The sequence below is a fragment of the Ciconia boyciana genome, chromosome 1, assembly GCF_034638445.1.
Source record: "Ciconia boyciana chromosome 1, ASM3463844v1, whole genome shotgun sequence".
Lineage (NCBI taxonomy): Eukaryota > Metazoa > Chordata > Aves > Ciconiiformes > Ciconiidae > Ciconia > Ciconia boyciana.
In genome coordinates, this window is record NC_132934.1 from 126,321,821 (window position 1) to 126,343,905 (window position 22,085).

The 22,085-nt window shown below is 38.9% G+C and overlaps 1 protein-coding gene across 1 annotated transcript in view; it reads right to left on the reverse strand.

The window, feature by feature from the left end:
• Positions 1–1,263: 1,263 nt before the first annotated feature.
• The window catches only part of PRRG1 (proline rich and Gla domain 1), a 36,037-nt gene continuing 15,215 nt past the window's right edge, over positions 1,264–22,085 (reverse strand). The window contains exons 2-4 of the mRNA XM_072848359.1: positions 17,892–17,941; positions 13,448–13,608; positions 1,264–5,761 (exon numbers count right to left, since the gene is read on the reverse strand). Coding sequence (XP_072704460.1) covers positions 5,240–5,761; positions 13,448–13,608; positions 17,892–17,941 — 733 coding nt within the window. The 3' untranslated portion in view covers positions 1,264–5,239. The remainder of the gene's footprint in view (positions 5,762–13,447; positions 13,609–17,891; positions 17,942–22,085) is intronic.

A 22,085-nucleotide genomic window follows, 5' to 3' on the forward strand; every position in this document is an offset into this window, starting at 1 on the left:
AAAGTTCAATTACCCTGTAGCAAATCAATCAAATGTGTGTGCAGCAAGCAATGAAATAGTTCAGATGTCACCACACTCCTTTCGGCTGAACATGGTTTTTCTTTTTAAAAATCAGCAAGTAGCACTAGGAAATATTTACCAAGTTCACATTATGCAGAAGATAAAAAGGGATCTATCAGTGTGATTTAGAGCGGCAGAGAACAGTGTTCAGGGCATACGAAACAATAAATAATGAACATTCATCACTAGTAATCCGGCACGATGATTTTTATAGACACTGAGATTCATGATACCAGTTTAACATCATACCCGCCACATTTCAATAGCTAGAAGCCAGGCATGCAGAGGCAATCATGCATTGAACCATGTGCAAACACGTTAGCCAATGCTGATGGATGTATGGTCAGGACACTGAACGTGTATATGCACAGCAAATGCCACTTAACCGAACACAGAGTGTTCTGTTAGTACGGCCTTGGTCTGAGCTACGCAAATAGAAGCTCAGCAAGGGGAGCAAGGTGCTACACTAAGTACATGATGGCTTGGAAAGTCACACACACTTTGTTGCTTCAGGTGACTCTTTCTGCACGTTTGTTACGACCAGTACAAAACTGCACTCGTGTTCATGAAACTGTAAGATACGTACCTCCTATCGGGCTTCCCTAACATCTCCAACAGACTCCAGCCATGCAGTAAGCTAGTGAAAAAATACCAGGGACATATTATGCTATTTACTAGGAGCTGAGCGAGAAAGGATGACGCAAAGCTTGTCTGGACTGGAATGGAGATCTTTAGTTTCCAGCAGGGATCATTACGCAAGGTTGGGTTTTTTTCTTGTTCGCTATCAATGCATCATTCACAGAGCTGATGTAAAATTTTACAATCAGTTTCTTTCAAATGGCTGAAGCCAACTTTGAAATTAAGTCCCCTGACTTAAACATTTTTTGCTAGAGTGTACTGTTTCATTTTATTGTAATAATTTCTGCTTTCCTTGTACCTCTGACTGTTACTTAGTTATGGCTACAACAAATGTATTTTCTTAAAAAATGGAAAATAAACAAATTCTCAAATCTGATTAAAAATTAGCCTGATTTTTTGAAAAAAAAAATTGTATTTCTATTTTAAGTTATCAAAAGAAAACAACTGATTCACTGCAAATGATCAAGTACATAAAACAATGGAAATTAAGAGCATCACTTAAATACACAAAGTTAATTCACACTGCAGTTGTGTAGAATTGAAATTTTGAAACATGCGGCATCTTAAAAAATTTTATTTAGCAAATCCAAAAACAAATGTTACAAAAAATTTTCTATAAACATAGGCAAAAATGTTTAAATAGGATAATTTAATGTAAACCAAACCCCTTTAAAATATGTAATACTGTAATCAGAGGTTATTTACATCCAGTGAAGACAGAACAACCTCCATTAATGCTAAATATCATTTAAGCAAATAATTAATTTCCATGATTTCTTGAAAACAGCGACACTTAAATATGAGTTAGTTTTAGTAGATAAATCATCTCAATCCTAATACAAGATGAAAATCAATGTTACATTCAGAAGTGGGAAAGGCAGTATCCTGACTATTCATGTCATCAGTCAAGACAGTACTGCATTCTGACTTGCAAAACCTTTAGAGGTACAACTATAGATTTATAGTATTTATTGCAGGACAATGCAATTACAGGATAGGTAAAACTACTAAGTGATCTGCAAAAAAAGCTGTATAAAAACCCAGTACAAATGAAATTTTATTTTTCAATCCGATTAGAAAAGCCAGTCACAAGACATTTTCCCACATTTCACAAAACAGAACAAAGTATTTTGTAATTTGACATTATTACAACGCGGAGAAAGCTGTTCATGTCTTAGAGGAAATACATTTGGATAACTGTCCCACACAAGTTTTGTTTAATTATGAAATTTATTCACCAAGACATAAGTTTATAGCCCACAATGGCTTTCATGCTCATGTACATGGAAAAGGCATAGCCCAATAAATTCAACTCATGGATCACTTTAGATATTTGGTGGTGGCTTTTTTGGAAAGACAAACATCATTTTTGCATTGCACATGAAAGTATCTACAGGATACAACAACATATTCAACTTAGCAGCCAGAAACATAAAGCCATTAAAAGTTGCAGTGGAATATAAAGTAATAAGAAAGAAAGGGAAAAAAAAAAAAGAAAATCCAGCTCATCTCTACTCATCTCTAAACTAGACTGCCCATGTTCAGGGGATGATGACAGCTGCTGAATGACCTAGTATGAAATGGGTGATCTCCATGCATTTCCTACAGGAAAATCTTATATCCAAACAAAAAAAGTTACTTGCTAAAACTACTAGCTGTGCTGGCAGGCACAGGAGATGCCAATATGGCACGGACATTGAAATACCAGCTCTTTTTGAGGTGGTTCCTGCATGTTGAGATGAGGCACTTTGTTTTGGTAACGTCTGCCTGAAGCGGTATATTAACTGTTGCTCAGTATAAAAGGAGCTTTAACTTCTACAAGTGGCAATTCAGGACACACAATAGCTAAAGCCACTTCAAAAGAAAAGGTCAGACAGTCCAAAAATCAAGACCCAGGCAATTCTTACTAAGAGTGTCCAAAACATATTGTACTTTTCTGCCCAATGTCTATTATAAATAATAAATATAAATAAGAGTTATCTTTTTGACAACAGTTTGGCCTGGAGTTCATCCATTAACTCTAATACAATTTGCCTTAGCAACTGAAGATCCCCAGTAGACAACTTATGCAACCTACTCTTTGCCAAAAATGAGAACATAAAATTAATCATAAAACCCTTACTTCCTTTGTCAATACTTTGTATCAAATTCTTACAGAAGTGTGTATATACACACTCATGTATGAGCATACACTTCTTTTCAGCAGCTTTCTGTAAAATTCCTTAGGGAAAAGATGGGCCAAGCCCCCATGAGACGGTAGACACCAGCGCACATCTCAGACATGAACAGCAATTTCAAATGGATGGCACTGGCATTTCATCTGGGGTCTTTGGAACAAGATGCAGTCTGGGTTTCTGTAGTAAGAAAGCCAACATAACACAGTAGTCCTTCAGGGCTAAATAAATTTCAGTTGGTGCTAACTGATTAGGAGAACACAGAACAATACTAAAGCTAATGCCACGCTACCTTGGTGTGGGATGAAAGAAAACTGAAATGGAATTCCCAAGCTTAACTGAGCAATGAACTTTTAAATCAAGCTGGGAAAAAAGAATCACCACACTCCAGCTTGCACCAGCTTAACTATCATCAGTGTCTAAACCAGTTGGTTGAAATTCTGTACAAACCTCTACTCTAACTTGTATCAAGTCTGACAGACATCCACACCTTATAGCAGCCTTCCAGTACTTAAAGGGGGCCTACAGGAAAGATGGGGAGGGGCTCTTTATCAGGGAGTGTCGTGACAGGGCGAGGGGTAACAGTTTTAAACTGAAAGAGGGTAGATTTGGATTAGGTATTAGGAAGAAATTCTTTACGATGAGGGTGGCGAGGCACTGGAACAGGTTGCTCAGAGAAGTTGTGGATGCCCCATCCCTGGAAGTGTTCAAGGCCAGGTTGGATGGGGCTTTGAGCAACCTGGTCTAGTGGAAGGTGTCCCTGCCCATAACTGGGGGGCTGGAACTAGATGATCTTTAAGGTCCCTTCCAGCCCAAACCGTTCTATGATTCTATGATCTCTTCAGCCTCAAAAAGTCACTCCAGACTAATGCTTGGGGGTATGCCTCTGTTGTGTTCTTAGGAATACAAACAGGGTGGCTCCTCATGGTTTTGCCCTATGTCAGGTGGGCTCCACAGCTCACAACTAGAGATAGCAGAGCCAAGCTGGCCACACGACGTCTGGAGCCAACCTGGACTAACATGCTTCCCAGCACCTCTTACTCTGATGGGCACCTGTAACCTAAGAGCTGTGAAAAAAAGGCTTGTGTACACTGCGAAGGGAGTGCGCTTTAAGAATTCATGTCATAGATAAAAGCACTACACTGTTCTTAGAAACAATGAAAAATAAGTAGTTTTGTTTTATTTCATTATAACATATCGTTAACTTTTGCAACAGAAGCACCTTGTTGGAATGGATAAGCAATAAATACATTTGTTGGAAAAAGGTTTCTATATTCTCTGCAAAGGATTTCCACAGCCACCAATACAAGGTGCACACTTGGTACATATAAGTATGCAAGAGGCAAAAGAATATCGGGATTTGAGGAAGGGGTTTTTAGTTCATAGCTGGGGAAAAAAAAGTCACACACACTGAATGCTTTCCCTTTTTTTCCCTTTTAAAAAGGAAAGTAATGCCTTTGGGTTTATGTGTTTATGGATAATATCCTGGTCCCAGTGAAGACTATGGTAGGAAAACTACGATCAGGATTTTATCCACTCTTGAGTATTTCAGTATTTCATTATTTACTGTTGCATGAACTTTCAAGTTCTGAAGTTAACATATGCACACTTCTCACCTGTAGAATACCCAAGTAAAAACAGATAGGAAAACAGAGAGGAAAGGCAGAACACAGACAAAAAGTACGCTATTAAATTCACTAATTAGTATCTTGAATTGTTAGCTTCTGAACATTTACAGAATTTTGAGTTGTAATAGCAAAAGCTTTAGAATACACCCCTTCTGCTAGGACTCTGGAATTATTGCTATTATGCCAGCATACTCTTAATGAGACACTGGTTTGAACACAAAGGCATACTGCTCTCAGCCTTCCAAGGGCCCAGGATAGGGTGCAGCATGTAACAAAAATTCAAGTGAGAGAAAGGAAGCAACCAGACAAGAGGCAATGCTGCAAAATCATTCCCCTTCAGTGTAAATAACTGTCTATCTAAAATGTTGCTTAAGGATTCCCTATTTCAGGCAATTCTGACAGTCTGCAGTAAGAAAGGGGAGGGGGATTCCACAAATCTTGTGGGGAACGTGGACAACGTTCTGAATAAAACCAGTAACATCCCTCAAAGCAGAGGTACTTTTGAGAAGTATGACAGAGCACCACATTTGTACCTGCACTATGCTCTCAATACAGATTCCTTATCTTTTAAGACCTGCCATAGTGGAAAAAATCCCAAACCCAAAGAACAAGTGAATCTAAAACAAAAGTGAAATTCATTGTACAAGTCCATTAAATTATAGAAATGCATAATAAGCCAAGATAAAGTGCTACAAAATGATTAGTAATTTTTTAAAAGTCTGTAGCATTCTTCTTGCTTTACTTAGTACTGGTGACAACAGGAGATAGTGCAATCGCACTGGCTGAACTGGAATTCACAATGTCTTCATATTGCGGGGGTGGATCTAAATGCTGTTCAGTTTCACTTCTCATACTGATTTCACCAGTGGCTTCCTCATATGAAGGAGGAGGATCACAGTTTGAGAGCCTTGTGGATATTGAGTCTGACCGTCCATCCGTATAGCTCAGACCTCCTGGAGAGACCCCACTGACTTCATACATTTCCTCCTGTGGGGAATGAACAATGCTGAGAGGCGGCGGAAGCGGACCTCTGCCATCAGCCACAGCACCATCACCCATCGCTTCGTGGGCTCCCCTATGCACGTACACCGACTGTCTACGCATTTTCTTTTTAAACAGGCATCTCCATATGACAAAAATGACAATGAGGATAACAAAAAGGCCAATGATTAATGGAAATGCAAGGTAAAATGAATACCAGGTATGTCCTGTGTTACTTTCTCCCTGAAGTCCATTTTTGTAGACTTTCCAGAACTCCTTCTAGAAGAGCAAGACAGGATAAGTCAGAAACTATAAGACACTTAAAAAACACACTGTAATCAAGCTGTTTTAAATGAATTAGGAAAAAAAAGCATTTCAAGTACTGATGAGCAAAATAAGAACAGGTATGGATAAGCATGCCCAATGAACTTTCAAATTTCCTTCTGATGTGGTTAGTGATAAAAAGGGTTTTGGTTTTTTAGACCAACTCCTCACTGCTTTTAAGATTCCTGTATCTGCACTTAATATTGACAACCTGCAGCACAGACAGGCATAGAAAGATAGGTAAGAAATCTTGTCAGCATGCACATCAGCCATCTGGTGGATCAAAATTTTTCAGCACCACTCAAGGTAAAAGTTAGGGGTTTTGTTTGTTTGTTTTAAAATTGTAATAATATACTAATACAGTTTGACAGGGAAATACTGTTTTGGAGTTACAGACCATTTCGGCAAAGCACAACTACGTTGTACTGTCATCTCATACTTCAGAATTCCTCCACCCTCTGGCTCATAAAGCAATTCTTGTCAGCTTATTTTGAGTTGATTCAGATCCTCTGTTTATAATTAAAATTAGCTTCAGCACTATGACAATATTACACAGCTTATTATATTCTAGAAATTTTGACAACATAGCTACAGATAAATGGAACAAAGTGAAAAATGAAAATATGAACAAGAGAAAACAAAGATGAAGGGGGACAACAGTACTTGAAAGTACTCTTTGCTATATTAATATGCACAAGTAGGAGCACAAAGATCATGTCACCATTCAGTTTTCTCTGCATCGAATGCTATGAAAAACTAGTAAAAAGACAAGCATACCCTGCCTCAAAAAAGTAGTCATCCTCACGTGTAGCAGAAGAGCTCTCCTACTAAGAAACACTTCCACTGAGTTTTATAGCTATGTATAATTTCAGAAAAAAGTAATTTAAAACCCCAAACGAGTCCATGCCAGAAACTCTGAACTCTTCAGTTTCCTTTAAAAATGCAGAGACCTGACCCACTCACATTCATGACAGCATCTATTTTAAATATTAGCACACATCTCACATGCAAGTATTTATAAAACACTCACCAGGTAAAACTGATATTGTCATTGCTCAGTTACTAGTAAATGATGTATTCAGGTTGCAGACTGATCGACTTTGTGCACAGACAAATCAGATCCATCAATTTTTTTAGTTCAGGACTGCTGCCACATGATCAGCATTAAATAGATAACGCCACCAAACTGATCTCGGAGGCAGCTTGAGTCCAGAAGCAGCATGGCCCCTCTAGCGTGGAGGCTAAGCTTGCCCTGTGCAAAACCAGGACCAGGACACCATGGGCAAAACACATGCTCACAATGCTTCTGGATCAGAATTTACTAAGGTTAGGAGCAATGCTATGTGCATGAAACAACTGGCTATCATGTATTTTTTTTTTTTAAAGATAAATTCAGTTGCTCTTATCCCTATACTCAGTGCAAGTTAAAAAAAAAAAAATCTTAATTCCTACAGCAATACAGGATCAGGTGTTTCTCCTGAATTCCAAGGCTTGACATCACAAATAGGTCATCACAGTGCCCCTCTTTGATGTGAACCTAGGTCCAGATCATCTAAGTCAAGTCAGATAGCATTGACTTCAAACAAAGTAAGCAAGTCTTGGAAGACTGACTAACCTCTCTAGATACTTCTCTAAAAGGGCCTTCCTCGATGTGTTGTTCCACAGTGAACCCTAGATCAACTGTGCTGACTTTAGAAAAACATATTTGAGGGGGGAAGCTAACATTAAAAAAATGAAATTAGCTGCACAACTGAGGACTTTTGGGATCTCTGCATGATAAAAACAACAAAACCAATGGCCTCACCTCTCCCCACCAGATCACCAGGCAATTAAGAAGATCTGTTACCTATTACCTTTCCATCTGGTTTGAATACAACTAACTAGATTATTTAGTGGAATAAATAATAAATATATTCTCAACTAAAAAAGCAGAAAAAAGATTCATTAGGATTATTAACTGCTATTGGCTGTTACTGGAACCAAGCTTCCCCCTTCACTGTTCTGCTGCCTCAATGGCAGCAAAGGAATAAACTGGTACAATGGTTGGTTTTGAGGTCAAAGTTGCAAAGATTTACTGAAAGTCATCAAATATACTGTGCAAGGATGTGTCATTTTAAAGACTCTGCGGATGAAAAAGCTAGTTTTGATGGAAAAGATGAAATCACACTTTTCCCTTAGCAATGTATTTTGTGTTGCACACTGCAGAGGAAATGCACCCTCTCCAATGTAAGGGTAATAAGTTCTGACTGGTATTTTAGTAGTGTTTCCATGTTCCTTCTAGCTCAGCTCTATCTGCTGGAGAAAACATCTCTGTACCTTCTTCAGAAAGCTGAAATGCCAGCATCTCTCCTTGTCACACTGCAACATGGCAAAGCAGCAGAAAAGCTGTTTTCCCAGAGTGGCAGGCAATTAGTTCAGAATAGGGTGTGTGGCTGCAGGGGATGTTCAAGTTGATGGTGTGACCAGACAGGTGCATAAAGAGCTTAAGGTAAGAGTTTAAACTGCCTTAAGGATGAAAGTAGTTCAGTGTGCACTTCCATCTGCATGCAAGGCAAAGGAAATTCCAAGACAGTTTAGACACGCACCCCCCCATCAAAAATTACAGTTACATCAAAAATTCACATCTAAGGCTATCTTACAGAGACAGAGGAATAAAGTTCTGCACACAGGTGAAAAATACTAAGAAACACACACTTGTTCAGTCATTTAAAAAAAAGCTTTCTTTAAATTTTCCTGGGGGGAGGACGGGGGGGACCAACACACACACACAAAAAAACCCCACAAAAAAACACCAACCAAAAACTTACTAGTGCACTAACTCCGAGGTTTCCAGCTTGCATTTTTGCAAGCCAAATCTCAGAGAGAAGCACAAAGACTGTTAGCTCCAGACTGACAGAATTGACAGGAACTGCAGGAAACTAATACTTCAGGTTCGAGCTGCGCAGCTGCCAAGCAGCTCCCCCTCTCCTCTGTCATCCCAGAGCTATGCTGCACTGGAAAGTGAAAGCACAGGAGGGGGACAAGCCACCTGGTCAAAGTCAAATCCTGCTCAACAAAACCACAGAGACGTTGGATGAATTTGCACAGTGTGAGGATTTGTACAAACTGCTATGAAAAAAACCAAGAGGGGGAAATACTGGAAATCTAGGAAGTAGCTGTAGAGCTCATACAGAAAGTTAGAGAGTAATTTAAAAGTTGGGAACCTCACAGCACAAACATCCCTTACATAATTGCTGGTCTTTTAAACCAACAACAAAAAGGACTTACTTTCTACTTGACAAAATTACTAACGCATGATTTATGAAAAGGACACTCCAGTAACCGTTTATCCTCAAGTGCTGTAGAGGTGGGAATACCAGGCATATATGACTTAAAAGGCTGAAAAACTAAGTTAAGCAGGCCATAGAATCAGATACGTGCAATGGAAATTACTTAGAAAACATCTAACATATATTCCTGCCAAGAACTACTTTTCTGAATGTCCCTTACAGCTTTGGCAAATCCAGTTTGACATAATCAAAAGGAATTCTCAAGGGCATCCCACACAAAGACAGTTACAGCCAATTTGCCAGAATTTTGTTTCCCTTTTATTTCTAATACTTCTCAGAACAGAGTCAGCATCAGTGAACTGGATCTGAACACTGAATCAAATAAGGCATCCACATGAAAGTTAAGAGACTCACATCCTGCTGAGAATTTCAGCTGAGGCCTTTACTACATTTGGCAGCATCGTCAGCCTCAAATGATTCTTGGTCAATTGTCTGACTTGTTTTAAAGGTGGACTAATAATATGCCAGTCAGAAGACTGCTTGGTATTCAGTAGGTAGAGGATACCAACAAAGCAATAATGGGAAGCGAGCATACCTGCTACACTGTTTTCTTGTGGTCTGCCCTTAATTTCAGGTGGCACGAAAAGATTCACCTCTTCTCTTCTGGGTATTTACCCAGCATCCATAATTAGACACAGACTGATGCTAGAAGTCTTACCTGATCACATCATTTTAGATCTGGTGCTGACAAGTATTGAGTTGCTTGCTAAGCTTTTTAGTGGTTTGTTTGTTTGTTTGTTTTGCTAGAATAGAGCTATATAGAGAACCTTGTGATTTCTGTAATACTTAAAATTTGTGGGAAATCTGAAACACAAATAAAGATCTGTGACTTCTAGCTTTTAAAATATTCATGCAGTATAATTTAAAAAAATGAGTTAATGGATATAAAATTAATATCGGTGCTTCAATCACACCCAGATACTTTGCACAGTAAGCTTTGAACAAACCTTTGAATCTCCCAACAACCTTTGACTAATGACCAGTGACCACATACAGTGCTGCCTGCAGGCTACAGGTACTACAAATAAACAGCTTTACTAGATCAGACCTAGGGTTCACCTAATCCGTTACCTTCTCCCTGACAACAATCATTAGAGACTGCCAAAAGAAGAGTTCAAACATAAGCAGGCAGTGATACTCTATCCGCTTCCACATATTTGTACTTCAAGAACTTCCATTAGCCAAAACTGACCCCTTTTATTCAATGGTCCCAGACTGATTTACCTTCCGTTCATTTATATCGTTGTTCTCTGAACCTATATGAGCTTTTTAGGATCCCAGACATCCTGTGGCAAGACAGTCCACAGCTCTATTATCTGTGGTGAGAAGAGATACTTCTGTTTTCTAGTTTCCTTTGAGGCCCTCTTAGCTCTCCTGTCAGAAGGATGGCAAGTGACTGACCTCAGTTCAATCTTCATGCTCCTCACAGACATCATCACATACTCCCTGATTTAACTCTTTCCCGATCTGTTGTTACAGAAATCTTTTCATATCTTTGGTCAACTGTCACACTTCTCTGGTCCTCTGGTCCTTCCTCAGCTACTAATTTGCTTTTTAGGAGATAGGGAGATCAGAGCTGTACATGGCACATTCAAGATGCAGGTGTGCAATTACATAATTATGTTCTCCATTTCGATCCCTATTCCTTTCTTTGATTTCTTAGCACTCAGGTTTTTATTTTGTTTTGTTTTTGCTTGACTGCTGAGCATTAAAGTCTTCATAGATTCAAATTCAGGTCTTGTTCCCGAGTTCAGTTCAGAGCCAATCACATACATAATGAATGTTCCCTTTTCCCCCACATGCATTACATTTGTCAACACTGAATTTCACATTCTATTTTACCCACAAAGTCCTGCAAATTCTTCCCTGTTGGCTCTAGCCTAACATAATAGTGTTATCTTTATAATTAACTTTATCATTTTAAATAATAATTCTGAACCTATCAAAATCCCCAAGCCCACACAATATTAAAGGCATTCAATATTTCCATGACAGCTATGCATGTACACTTAACATGCACAACGCTAACTTCCAAGAAAAACTCATGCATCAAAAATAACTTGAGGGAACTGTTTGATATTATTTTAATATTACAGATCCAGATGTTGCACACCTACCCAGAAGACTGCACAAAAACAAAGAACCAAGTGGACAAGATAAAAAATAGAGAGAGAGATTACACAAAACAAAGTTACCGTGAGATAAATAAGCTACAGACCCTGTTTGAATTCCAGTCTATCTATGCTATGAAATCATTGCGTCTTTGTTACTCTAAGCATACTGTATCATGATCCTAGTCTACTGCATCCATTTCCTTCCCCTGGGACACAGACGTGAAGTCTTGCTAAGTGGCTGTAAGCATGGATACCACTGGGGGACAATGGACTAAATAAAGCCTAAGTAAATGAGGCTGGTCAGGCATGGCTGCACATGAGCAGAGCCTGGCCCATGAGCAAGCTACCAACAACAGAATAAAGCAGCTAGGCAAAAAGGATACAGTAGTAGAAATGGATAAAGGGTCAGGACCTTACTGGAAGCTGCTTCTCCCCTGTGACACAAAGGTAGTGGCAGGAGTAGAAATGTAACTATTTCTACTTTACTATTTCCCAAATACCTCTGCAAGAGAAATGCTATCTACCAAAACACAAAATGTTCCTAAATGGGGGGAAAAAAGCTGAAGTGAGAGGCAACATGTTTAGGGTATGCTTTCTCCAGTGACTTGAACTTCTTGTGCTACTTAAGCAAAAGCAACACTGTGTTAGAATTTTACACAGACAGTGTCATTGTAAACATTATTCTTAATTACACAATGAGCTATCATTAGGAATGGCCACACCAAGCCAAGTTTGGGAGGTAAAACACATGTGTGTGCATGCACTTTAAAGCTTCAGAATGAAGAAGCTTTGAAGAGACACCGCACGTCCTACTACTTAATTTTAATAAATCAGAAAGTTCTCATTCCAGCCTTATCCATCTCCCCAGGTATGACCTCCAACAAAAAGATGCCAAGAACTTAAAAGTTCAGTATGCCTTTACAATAACATCACTATTTTTTGATGCAGAGCTCAGCCAGTGAAGAGTGGAATGCATCACCTGTGTAAATTCTGGAAATCTGCAATGTTCCCTGTGCCACTTCACCCATTAACCCACTGGCCTTGCAAGTACAATTTCCCTGTGCAAAAACACACAACGGACAGAAGCTTTTCTTGAAGATAACTTTTCTGAGTCACATTTTCTAGCACTTAAATCTAGGATTTCATTTATCCTCAAATTCAGCCCTAATTTCATCCATGCCTGCCTTGAATTAAAAAAAAAAATAATTCTTGACTATATTGCATTAAATAGGTCAGATGGCTCCATCAAAAACCTGCGTGCTGTTTTTATTTGTTGGGAAACAATGTAAGATATGTTGGGTATGATGTGCAGCTATTGCTTGCAGAGCCATTAGCCCACAAGCTTCTTCTAATTAGAGAAGCCAACAGACTTATGCAACTATTCTGTGTGGGCAGTATCTGCTTCATTCCCGTCAAGTTAATGTATCACTGCCCTTGCATAACACACAGTAGCACTGAAATTATTGTTCTTTCCATGTTTTAGATCACTGCTGCGTAACAATACTCTCTGGGGGCTTGCAGATTTTAGCTTGAAGGCGGCCACTAGTCTTTCCTTATTTTTAGATTATTAATAGTCTGGGCACTGAACCCTTTGGCCAGCTACACCAGCACCTGGGATTCAAAGGTGTATTTTAAATGGAAAGCTTCTTGAGTTGCTCACTCATTTCACATGAACATATTCAATAAACAAGTTATTCCACAAGGAGCGAGATAAGTGAAGACTTGTGCCCTCTGCTTCTATATATTCCCCATAACAGTGCCAATCCCATCATTTCTTCCAAGCAAGACAACCGCATTTGTGATAACCAGGTCAAACTTAAGTGTGTGATGATAGGAGAACCAGGACACGGGCTATTTGGGTAAACAGTGCTGCCAAACAGACGACAGTTTTGCCCACCTTTTCTCAAGTGGGGGCATTAGTTCATATTCCTTTTCTTCCCAGCTGACAATTTTCACAAAACTTAAGAGCATAATTATCTTTGAGACTTCTACCCCCTTCAGTTTCATTAGGATGAAGGATTCAGAAGTTATTGCCGTGCAGTCTATCCACCGCCACTGTACACCTTATACACTTAAAGGAACAGGCCAAAAAGAAAAACAAATCTAATGTAATGTTGGAAAACACACAAGCATTTAGCACGCCCAAAACTTCAGTATCAATACAACCCACCCATCTTTAAATACACACCAAAACATACCGTTTTTTCCTCATTTTCAAATGCTTCTCTTGCTTCTTCATAGCTACAGATTTCTTCTCTGCATTCATGTTCTATGTCACCTTGCTTTAATTCTTCCAAAAATGTGTTGGCTCTCGGATATCTTTTTAACACAGAATTGGCCTTGTCCTCTGTTAAGAACACTGAATAAGAGGAGAGACAACAAAGGTCACTTCTAAAATAGATATCCAAAATCTCATGCTAAAACGGCTCAAATAAAATGTGCTTTTGAGAAATAAAGAGCTTTTTCAAAGTCCTCCCCTTTATTTAATATGATAAAAGGCCTTTCCTAGTTTTATTCACTATTGTAAGTAGCTGGGCCTACAATTTCAGTAGTTATTGCTATAACGTCATAAACGTGATGGACCTTAATTCAGCATCACAGTCGTGTACGCTTAAACAAGACTGAAGCCGGTGCCTAAGAAGAGTGCTCAGAAGAGACAGGCACATGCTCAGCTGAAGCAACTTCTTAAACTAAGATGACACAGACAAACAAATCCTGCTTGTAAACATCCAAAAAGATATTTGCAACTGCCTGAGGGCATCACAGCCAGAATGCTCTGAAGTTTTTGATATAAATATTTATGAATATTACCCAGAATCATACACACCAGAACAGCTGCATTTATCAAAGTTTAAGTATACAAGATTTCTTAAGCAACTTTGAAGCAGACTTGCTCCCTTCACTCCAGAAACGTCAACCCTGAAACAGTGACCCTTTGGGGAGTGTGGGGGGAAGTAGCCTATTTTCTTGAATCATACACAAAACTTCACCTTATTTGATGAATAAAATAAAATAACCCCGAAAGGCAACCAACATTCTGACACAGGTATTCTTTATTTGCTTTCCTTGGTCTTCTGTTCAAAGAAAAGAGCTGGAACAACCTCTTTTCTTCTGATGTTCCAGGTTTCCCTCACACTCCCTGACCAAATGGTTTTTAGAGTAACATGCAGCAACTGGAACACTCCAAAATCCAGCAGACTGAATTACCTGGGAGGTACATCTGCAGTGAATGATGCAGAAATTCTCCATGTATTTCAAGTCAGGAAGCAAGAACATCATGTCAGTGCAACACTGTTCTTGGGCTCTCACTGCCAGCAAGAGGGGCTAATTATTCAATGCACTGCCACACTAATATACCCATACCACTTTCCTGACCTATGCAATCGTTTCTGCATTGGTTCATTTACAGCTAGTCTGGAACCACCGGTATGCTACAAAGATAAACTCTCACTGTCTGCTGAAGGACAGAGACTGACTAGTTTAAGCAATGATTTATCTATAATTTTATATGAATCAGTTTGCTGTGGTTTTTTTTCTTCAACATCTGATTTTGAATTTTAAAAAAGGATGGCAGCAAGTCTACAAAGATGGTCACTATACTTTTGTTTTCTCGTAAGATAGATGGGGTGGCATTTTTCAGCAACGAGGCTACTACCATAATTAGGCTGGTCTACTTTAATGTCCTTTTGTTTAGTCTTTGTGGTATACTTTGTTATAAATCATTAGACAGTCATCTTCCTTTTTCAAAGGATTAAATGAAGATTTGAAGATTAAACTCCGAAACACCAGTCACTCCTATACTTTCACAGTTGAATACATATAGTACGTACACGCACCACACAAATTACACTGTTCCTGATGTTGCCACAGGTTCAGTGCATACAACTCTACAACTGCACCTACTGCAATTTTGGTTGTCTACAGCACCACAGGTGAGCACACGTGCATCTCCTATTGCGTAAGTTCACTGACTAAATAACATAGAAATTAATATTCAAAAAACTCTTCAAAAAGGAAAGAAAAAAAGGATGGCTTCTTTCCATTTCCCACACAATTCTCTTGACTCCCCTCTAGGCCTGAAGAACTTGGTACTTTCAGCACGTCTCAGTGATCACCTAAATGTGATGAGATGAAGGACTTGCCCACATCAGGAAGCCAGCATGCAGCCATGCGTGGGGATGGACTGCCAGTGCTCTACCTACTTCTCACCAACTCCTCCTGTGGGAATTCTTAAAGTGGAATAAGCTACAGCCCAGACTCTCTTAAGAATGTCCATATGTGGAGTCACCAAAGAGTAGATAATGCACTATAAATCAAGTTTCAGCAGATAAAACCTAGGGAATTTCATTTCACAGCTGGAATCTGTCCCTGAAAACAGCAATGAGACAAACTATGACAGCTTTGTACTGGATGCAGAGGGAAAAGAAAAAGAGGGAAAGGCAGGTAGCTCAAAATACCCTGATTTAAAGCTTCTGGCTCTAAGAAACAATATACAAGTCTTTGTTTCTGCATGCACTTTCCAATTTACCAAAAAAGCAAACTGAGAATAAAGTTTTAAAAGCTGGAATGTTACAAAAGCTGGAATATTGTTACAAATGTTACAAAATATTGCATTTAATACACATCGGGATGAGTTTCTAGGTAATATAGTTTAGTTTTCCAAAAAGAGCTAAGCGTACATATCTGCTTCGAAACGCATTGACGAAGAACAGCAAAGCATTAAAATAATTCAATATTCAAGAACAGCCAATATATGACTATCTAAAGACCCCAACTTTTTTGCTTAGCAATTCATATTCAGAAAGTGTCTCTCTTCTCTCACAATATAGTACAGAAAATGCATACACCACAGAGACAAAAAAGCCCACTGAGGAAAATAAACAACACATCATATTAATTCTGAATGTATCTCATAAATAATGATCTATGATTAGTCCAGACTAGGAATGGCTTTTGACCCTGCAAGGCTGGAAAAATTAAGTATATTAATTTGTTTGTTTTGATTTGACATTTTTAGAGCTCTGCACACTCCTAGTGACTTTAAATGCTGATGCTGTTGAGAAGTCAATATAAATATAGCAAGGAAACATAAAAACATACACTGATCAAACCAATCTTGATGGAGATACTGATTGAAACACAGTGATTTAATGAGAACCAGTCATTGTCTGATGAATCCTATAAAAAGAGATAATGGAACCATATTGCAGAAACCACTTTGACTTCTTAGTATTCCAGGACCATCAGCATGTAGATGTTCAATTATAATTGCATAGGAGTGCGTAAAAAAAAAAACCGCTTTGGGTTGGATGCTCACCTAGCCAAGCTACAGTGTGGCTGAATTCACTGCAGCTGTTACTATGGAGCTGAAGATGATCACGGAAGAATTGCATGTGGCAAGAATAAAGTAATGAAACAAGATAAAACTTAATTTTCACTTTGTTAAGGAGATGAACCAGCAAGTACAAGATAAAGGAAAAATCAAAATTATTATTTTGGCATTATGTAAGATAGATGTAGAAACAAAAAAATCTAAAGTCTCTTCCTCTCCCTCAATTTTTGTAGAATATAAATTAATACATACAACTCCCAAATCTAATGCATTGGAATACATGTTTATTTCTTTGAACATGCTTATGCTCTGTGTTCACCTGTAATACTTGGCTTTTAGCAAGTTTTTATGCATCAGAAAGCTACAAAAAACCATTCCAAAGTCTTAGTGTGACCTACTATTATTGAAGAGAGTAATACAGTCAGATCAATCTATTATACATTCTCAGAAAAAACTGTGTGCTATCATAACAGTGAATAGATACTCTAGCAATGTGAAATTAAATCAGAATCAGAAAGAGACAGGCAAGGACACGAGAGGATAAATACGTCTCAGCCTGCCAGCTGAAGCTGTCACAGGCAACAAAAATAGGCTTCAGGTCTTTAGTGATACAAGAAACAGGGAGCAGCACAGTGGGAAAAGTATTCTGGGACACAGAAGTGTTGCTGAAGCAAAGCCCAGGGCATCTGGGACACCAAAATCAGCTCTATTGAGACCATTATTGAAGCTTCCTTTTTCTAACTCCTTACCAACACCCAAGAAGATTAAAACCACCACCAAACACTAGAAATAAATATTTCATTTTAAATTTGATGCTGCAGCTACTGATAAATTTTAATATTTCTGTAGGTGACCTTAATAAAACTACTTGGTTTGCACAGGGCAGAAGGGAGAAAAATGTTTTGAGCATTTACATATAAAGCTTAAATAGTGACTTCTGCCCTGACATTCTGGAGTTACTGGACAAGCTTAGGAACAGTTAAACTAAAGTACACAAGAGTGGAAATTCAGCTCTGTGGTCTTCATTCTGCAGCCAGCTTTCAAAGATCCACAAATGAGTTTGTGATGATTATTATGGTCTGCATATAATATCTCTGTCAGAACAGTAGTATGATTCCAGTTCAGTTTAGATCTGAACTGCAGTCAAAGACCTGCATCATATGTAACACCAAAATCAGTTCAATAGCAGTGGACATTTTTTGTGCGAACTGACCAAGATTTTGAGCAGAGGACAGTTTTGGGGTGTGTTAACGCCCACTTCATAGGGAATAATAAAGAATGCACACTCATCACTAAGTTAACAAACTTACCACTATCCATGATGATTACTGTCAAGGCAGGGAACTTGCAAATATCAAGTCTGTAAACAAAAGAATCATCTGTGAATTATGATGAACTTGGAGAACTTTCTCTTCATTCCCAAATATCGTTACAAATATATCAGTATTGGAAACCCCGTGGTCAAGATTAATCCCTCTTTTGAGTTGCATCACTACTGCATGCAGACTAATTTCAGTAGTACAGGAATACTATTCAAAAAAGGTAACTCTTGTGAAATGGTCAATGCTTTAACCTGTTTCAAAGCTTTCCATATTTAGAATATGCAAAAATACTAGTATGAAATAGAAGGTGCGTATCACTTCAAACAAATCTGCAACCTCTGTTTTACCTAATGGAACTTGAAAGGTATTACATTCTCTGCTCTAATTACTTATACCTTATCTAAGACTTAAATTCACGCTGCAGAGATCATCAAGTCAACTCATTATCTTTAGTCTATGGATCAGATTTTTTGAAATCAGAACAAACACATGCAAATTCATTGAGTCTGCTACTGATTAAAACAGGATGCCTGCATAAAGTTCAAGGGCAGAACAAGACCTGCAATTTGGCAAAGGAACTTGCAATACATGTGAGGATCCCAACCTGCCCTACAAGAACGTACATGTACTTTATACCTCATCTTGGAAGGAGTACAGACAAGAGATGCTCTCAGTCAAGAAAGTGCCTGAAGCTCATTGCACCCACCAGGCAGACAGCCAACAAGAACTGCATCTGAAGGCAGCAACAGTAGTTTGAGGGGCTGTTTTCAGTTTCTTGGAGTCTTTGTTAGTATGGGAAAAGGTAAGAAAATAAAAGCTTTCAGCAGAGTATGAGAAAGGTGCAGCTAACCAAGTTGGTAGAACAACACAAGGTTAAAGGTTTTTTTAGTAATAAATTACCTACTCCTACAGGTTAGCATTAGTTCTACTTCAGAGGCCAGGTTACACATCAACATATCATACCATACTAATGTCCTCACTCTCCATAAAACCAAAACCTCATAAGCAGACCTCTCCGTAAAAAAAGTGATAACTATGCACACAGGCTGGCCATAGCTGCTATAACAAAGAAAGAGGGAAAGTTAAGACTTCCAGCATGGCCCATGCAACACTGTAATTCGTCATGCAAGAGCAGACTGCAGTACTTGTAAGGACTGCTGCCGAAGTGAATGGAGCTCTATAAAGACATCCCAGCCTGCTAACAAAATTGTTACAGAATTGTTATTGGGACTACAAGACATGTGGGATGGATGAGTAAACTGATTTTAAAGCAAGTTCATCAAATCTTTGTAAAGGCAAGTAAATGTGAATAAACAGCAGACATTAAAGCACTCTTAAATCTCACCACCACAGTGTTTAGCTTTTCATTACTAAGTATTGTAGGGTAACAGAAGCAGAGGACTTAAAAAAATTCTTCAGAATATATATAACCTCTTTTAACAACCTGAAGTTTTCTTAGCAGACTACCTTATGCAAAGACAAAACCACCTTTGCCACTTGCTCCTTGAATAAAATTAAAATTAGTGTCCTTTTCTGGGTAGCCACATTGTTACAACCCAAATATCTGTGCTGCAGAAACTGCCAAGCTTTTAATAACAAACAAGTCACAAAAAAATTTGGCTACTGGTGTAACTATTCTCTTCATCTGTTACACCATGATTTTCTTTTGCCATTTATTACCCTTCAGCTTCAGGTGGCTGCTTTTGTAACAGCCCCTCAAGTAAGATTCACAGCAATAGAAGAGGAAGACCCATGAGTGCTCACTCGCTCTATTGAGCTGCAGTAATACAGTGCATGAAATGCACCCTTGCCAGGTTTCCCCTCTCTAATAGGGATGTTTTTCTGCATTAAATTTCAGTTAGTCTTTAACATTTCACCCTTTTAACATATCACTTGGGTGTGGATTTCAACAACATTAAAAAAACAGAGCAAAACACACGCATCCACATCTACGCTCACCGAGTCACAACTAGATGGCTCTGCCCACGGGGAAGTGTGGTGGAAACAAGGGGACTAACATGCCTCTCCCCTGCTCCGGGACGTTTTCCAGCAGAAGCAGAGCGTGACACTGCCTAGGTGCGCAGTGCTGCCTCGGCAGCTGGCAGTAGGTGCTTGGTACATCATGATCTTTGGGAATGAACATCAGAATACTGACATACACAGATTGGGAAATTGGGGAAAACGTGGAGGAGGAGAAGAAAAAAGAACACAAAAGAAAAAACACCTTTTATTTTCTTCAGTGGAAATCAGTGCAAGTATATTAAGAGCTAGAGATAAAATAAAGATTTGCTGAATTGGCAGCAAAACACAAATTATGTTTCTTTTCAATGTTCCTTCATTACAAAAGGAACCAGTGTGCCCTTCTCCACGAAATATCAAACACAGCTTTCCAGTGACTGCGGTGCAGAAACTTCCCTTCAACAATCTACATTAGATTCTTACAGCAATTACAAGTATTTAGAGCTCCCTGGAACTAATTATGTCCATTTTCCTAAAAATGTGTGTCGTCTTTATGTTCCCCTGCCTTCCCTCTCCGTATCTTCCCAAACTTCTTCATTTCCAAGCTCCCACAAAACATGGCTTGTTTCCTGCTATGACACCCAAATACCTGCTGGGCAAGAGGCTGATTGAGGACGCAGGCAATGGTTGCCCTGCCACTACGCAGACATTACACTCACAGAACAGACTCTCCCACTGCAGAGGAACCGCTTGGGTCTTTGCCCTCTACTTAACTGCCCCTTCCCCTAAAGGGAAGAAGCTTAATTATATTTTGGTCCTCTACTCTCTGACAGTCTTGGTTCAAATTGACTAAATAGTTCAAAGGTTGTTTGGAAGAAGGGATCAAACACAGACAAGTACATAAATCTTTTTTACCTCCATAAACCAGCTAATAAAACCGAAGAGGGCTGGCAACACTACAGGAACATCTTGACTTGCTACTGACTCATTTATTCCTCTACCCAGCTCTTTCTTTAGTTTCCTGCTTTTAAGTCTTCATGAACCTTACTGAAGGCTAGGATGGTCCTATGGTGTCAGAGCAATGTTTTTCATATATATACACAAATGCAATAACAAAAAACCCCCCACAGATAGTATCTTACCAGTAACACCAATGTTTATTGTTTCAGGAATCCCTCTTCCAACTATCTTCTATATACTATCCCCTCCACACCTTCCAAGAGGTTATACATCACCTTAGGTTTGCTTGTGGAAAAAGTGACAACAGGGTGGACAGCATGGATAGCACTTTAGCCAAGCTGAGTGTCAAATTCTGAGTTCAATAGCAAGCTGACCTACCTGACCAACAAGTGATCTTTGCTGACTGCCTACTTGGCTGTCAGTATAATGGTAAAAAACAAAACAAAACTAAAACAGTCAACCATCCACTTCTAGTAGAAAATATAATGACTCTATGGGAAATATTACAATGAGTTCTAAAGCATATGAGACAGCAAAGGAGACATGCCAACAAGGCCCATGCTATTTACCAGCAGTACTGTGCTCACCACCAAAGGGCTGTAGGATCTTACTAAGGAGAAACATTTTGCGTGAAAGTTTAAGAAACTAATGTTGAAGTAACAAACCAAGCTGTACATTTCTTAACTAACCTAAATATTTTTTCCTCAATCCTGAAAGTGCCCAAACCTTGTATACACTATGTATAAGCACAAAGCATAGAATATTTTTATACACATTTCCCAAGCTGATAGCCATATTCCAGCAGTGCAGTGTATCTCTTAAATCGGGAGGCTAACTAATTTTGGCATTAAAAGTTGTTGGCTCAAGACAGCATTTCTGCAAGGTTTTGTTGCATTTGTTAAGATAATCATATTCTTTTAGCAGGTACATCTCTTCTGGCTACATTTCCTGACTCTAATGGAAACTTGTGTGCAGAACATACCATTAAAGGACAGAGGATCTGACGGAGGGCACACAAGTCCAAACTGCCTTCACTATTCTGGCTCACTGACTATCATGTATTCTAAGACACCACATGGAGAATAAAGCACATCCTTAAGGAAGGGATTACAAAGAGAAGGGAAAATAAGGATAACGTAGAGCAGCAGCCATATTTTCCCCACTCAGTTTCTCACTTGCTGCGTTAACAGGGACTTCGAACACCGCGAAGCCAGCACGTTCCTCTCACAACTGGGGAGGGATGTGCATTACTGTACCCAGTAG